General features: G+C 46.7%; 1 protein-coding gene across 1 annotated transcript in view; it reads left to right on the forward strand.

The window, feature by feature from the left end:
* Positions 1-1,185, forward strand: part of PPP2R2A (protein phosphatase 2 regulatory subunit Balpha) — a 35,579-nt gene extending 34,394 nt beyond the window's left edge. The window contains exon 10 of the mRNA XM_027665177.1: positions 182-1,185. Within this exon, the coding sequence (XP_027520978.1) occupies positions 182-461 (280 nt within the window). The 3' untranslated portion in view covers positions 462-1,185. The remainder of the gene's footprint in view (positions 1-181) is intronic.
* The last annotated feature ends 2,846 nt before the right edge of the window (positions 1,186-4,031 follow it).

Below are 4,031 nucleotides of genomic sequence, written 5' to 3' on the forward strand. Positions count from 1 at the left end.
ATAAAATAATATGTGAAATAAATATAAAATACATGTATAAAATGATACATGAGACATTCCCTGTGTCTGGAGCAGGTGTGGGAGGGGCTGTGCCTCCTCTGCCCCTGTGATCCGAGCCTCGGGCTCGATGAAAGCCGGAATTCCCACTGACTCTTCCCTTCTTCCTCCCTGCCCCGTGCAGCATTGTCATGACAGGCTCCTACAACAACTTCTTCAGGATGTTTGACAGGAACACGAAGCGGGACATCACCCTGGAGGCCTCCCGGGAGAACAACAAGCCCCGCACGGTGCTGAAGCCGCGCAAGGTCTGCGCCAGCGGCAAGAGGAAGAAGGACGAGATCAGCGTCGACAGCTTGGACTTCAACAAGAAGATCCTGCACACGGCCTGGCACCCCAAGGAGAACATCATCGCCGTAGCCACCACAAACAACTTGTATATATTTCAAGACAAGCTGAATTAGGGTTGGCATTCCTAAGCGAAGAGTCACTTCCTGCATAGTTGAAATAGTTGAATTCTAGCATTTGTACCTGTAAGGAAAAGCGAGTGAGGTCCATTATGGCACCCCCTTTCCAGTGTTTAAAAACGTGCCATATGACAACACACTTTTATAGCTCCATGGAGAAGGCTCTGTGGCTCTGTTGTCTCCATGCCTGCTAGCCATTTAGGTGAGGATAGGGCACTTTTTAATTTAAATGACTACTTGCACCATCTTGCCTAATGGACTAGACTGGACTGTATCAACATCGGTTTACTCCACTTTTTATGCCTTCCATTGTGATGACGTCAGACACAGGGAAAGCCTTCAATCATGCTATGGGATTTAATTGTGTAACCTCATTACTGTATCATTCGTGGCCCCCTTTTTTTATTAAATACAGCTCATTCTTGCTGTGGCTTGTAGCATTCCTCCTCCTTCTGGCCTCCTGGACTCCCCCCTTCCCCCTCGTCCCCCTCCACCTCGCCTTGGTGGTGGTGTATAGAAAAAAAAAACAAAAAAAAACAAAATAAAGCACATAAAATGGGTCCGTTTGGGGTCAGTGGTAAAGGGGGTCTGTGTTGCAACAAATGTTTTAATAAACAGTTGACTGTAATCACTCCTTGCCATGTCTGGCACCAAAAAAAAAAAAAGAGAAAATAAGGAAAAAAAAAAACAAAACTACTGAATAAAAGTGACAAAGAATGGAGAATCTGTTTTCTTTTTTTTTTTTTTTTTAATCTACCTCTTTATACAAATACTCTGTGTTTTACCTTAGATGCATGAAAATAAAATGATGTTTTTTGTAATGATTTTAACCAGTATTAATTCTTTTTCCTGGGAATGAAGAGAGGGAGGGATTTCACAGGTACCTGCATTCACTCCTGAGTGACCAGAGCACCACTTCCATCCCAGCACCACCAGCTGCTGTTTGAGCCGAGCACTCTCCTCCTCTTCCAGTGTCCCTTGAAGGCTCTTTTTTTAAACTGTTGCTCAAATCCGAACGGGAATAGAACCTTCAGGTTTTAAAATCCATTGTCATGACAGGATTATGTCTTAATGTTTGCTTTCGCCCTGGTTTTCTTTGATGCCTTGTTTTTAGGACAAAATACCTTGAATGCCTTGTTTGGAGCCCCGAGTCCCCCCCGTGGCTTTGTGAGAAGTTGTCAGAGCTCGTGTGTGGCAGTTCTGTGGGATGTTGTGTGGCACCAGCACCCCGTGGTTCCCAGGGAATGACTGCTCTGCCTTCTGCTGCTCCAGTGGCTGTGTTTTATTGCTAGAACCGAGTGGAAATGTAGTTTTAGCCATGCAAGTGTCGCTTCTTGGCTTTGCCAACTTCCTGCACTCCCAGAAACGTTCGCTGGTGCAACGATCCCGAGGTGTGGATGTAGAAGCTGCATGAAATCAGTGTCTGTGGTGGTGTGAGAGATCCAAACTCCTCAGCACATCAGGCTTATCCAAAGATGAACTACGTACTGATGCTTTACCAGGCTCATGAGTTTTTACCTCCAGGTATTTTTGCTAATTGTGCTCTTAGGTTTTACTCCTCCCTCCTGGAAATATTCAGTGACGTTTAAAGTCGTAGTGAACTTACCTTGACTGGGAGAATTTTCACTTTTCAGCTGCCTACATTGAATTATTTCTGTGGCTTAGTTAGAGGTAGTTATTAAAATGCCTTTATGATTTGGTCAGCTGAGATACTGTTTCTGCTGTAAAACTCTGGCTGGGTTAGAGGTTGTTAACGAGACTACTCTGGCAATCACTCCTTTTAATTTCTCTTGAGTCCTTGTGCAGTGGTTTGAAAATGTAAAAACTCTAATATTTATTAATCTGGTTCTCTTCAATACAGTATTTGTCTTGTACCATGCATGCCTGACCATGAGCCTTTGTAAGGGTTTGACCTTTCTTTCTCACCTGTCAGCCTTGTACAAACAACTGACCTGCCCCAGGGACAGCAGCTGTTTTTCCAGAGGGTGAATAAACTCGTGGGCCCTGCTGCACGTGACTAATTTTACTCCAACCAGACTTACTAATGGTTAAGGAAACAATCTGTTGAGTAACATGAATCATGTGTACAGGTGTTTACAGGCTCAGGGCCAAGGTTTGTTCCTTCTACCTTAGCGGGAGGGTGAGGAGCTGATGAGATGTTTTTGCAAAGTTCACCTGGTTTGTGAAGGGTGTGGCTTGAACGATGCTGGTTTGGGAAGATGAGGGTCGTGGCACTGAGGCAGCTGCTCCTGAGCAGCATCCTGAGATGGTTCTCAGCACAGATCCCGAGGCCCTGGGGACATGAAGGTGGTACAGAGTGACCAGGTGGCTTCACCTAGAGCAATACTCCAGTCCCATCCTCCTCTGGGACCTCAGCTGGGCCTGCTGGGATGGTTCAAGGCTTAGCTGGGGACGGGGTTTTGGGGTTGTTGGTAATGTGTCCTCTGAGGTTTGATTTTCTCCTCCCCAAACCCAGCCCCTGCCTGTGCTGTCACAATGTCCAGCTCGAGGCTTCTCTAAGCACACTGTCCACTGATACTGCTGTAAATCGTCTATTTTATTAATAAAAGTCTGCAGAGAACACACTTTGTCAGGATGCTTTTTATCCCCCTTCCTGCCCCTCTCCTTTTCTCCAGGACAGGTGTTTCTGACAGGCCTGGTCCCTTCCCTGTGCCCCCTGTTCTTACCCCAGGCAGGAGGTGCTGGGTCACTGCCCTGGGCTCTGTTTATCATTTCCCTGCTGGGAAGTGCCTGGAAAACCCTGGATATGCAGCAGCACCTGCTTTCCTCCTGCTCTGCTGAGGCAGGACTGCAGCATTTATGAGTTAAATCCCTATTCTTTTATTACCAGCCTAATGGGAACAAGGCCAGGTAATGCTGTCGAGCAGAAACCTGTAGTTTTCCCCCTCTTGGAGCAGGGCTGCAGGAGGATGGAATACCAACGTTTTTCTCGGATTTTTCATTGTCATCTCAGTTTTGGGTACAACAGAGCCGGGCAGTAATTTCCTGTGTGCTGCTCTTCAGCTCTTCCCCTCGGGCTGGGGAGGTGTAAAACCTCCTGACTCGCATCAAACGCTGCTTTTATTGAATAAAAGGGGCCTCTTTTTGCCCTTTGCCGTGGAACTGTGAAGGGAAGGGTTGGTGTACTGGATCGAGGTGGGAAAGAGGCTGCCGTGTGATGATTCTGAGTGTCTGGAGCTGTTTGTGTTTGCCTTTAGCAAACATCTTATTTAACCTGCTGTGGAAAGGTTTGGGTTTGTGAAAACGAGCCGTGGCTGGAATAAAAGCAGCGTTTGATTCTGCTGGGATACGGCTGAGAGAATAAAAAGCGTGAATCCCGTTTCTCCACGAAATGAATTTTATCCTTACATTTAAATCATCTCAAGCTTTGCAAGCAGGAAAAAACAGCACTGGCTGTTTTCTTTCCGATGGTTTTCTGTGCCGGGGAATCTCCACTAGGAGGCAAAACGTTACCAAAAAGAGGTGGAGGCTTCAAAAAAACGCGAGTGCTCGCGGTGAGGTGTGGCCGCTGTGCCTTGAAGCCACCTCCGGAATCGACGCTGGCAT

Source organism: Corapipo altera, unplaced genomic scaffold (assembly GCF_003945725.1).
Source record: "Corapipo altera isolate COAL_440 unplaced genomic scaffold, ASM394572v1 171, whole genome shotgun sequence".
Lineage (NCBI taxonomy): Eukaryota > Metazoa > Chordata > Aves > Passeriformes > Pipridae > Corapipo > Corapipo altera.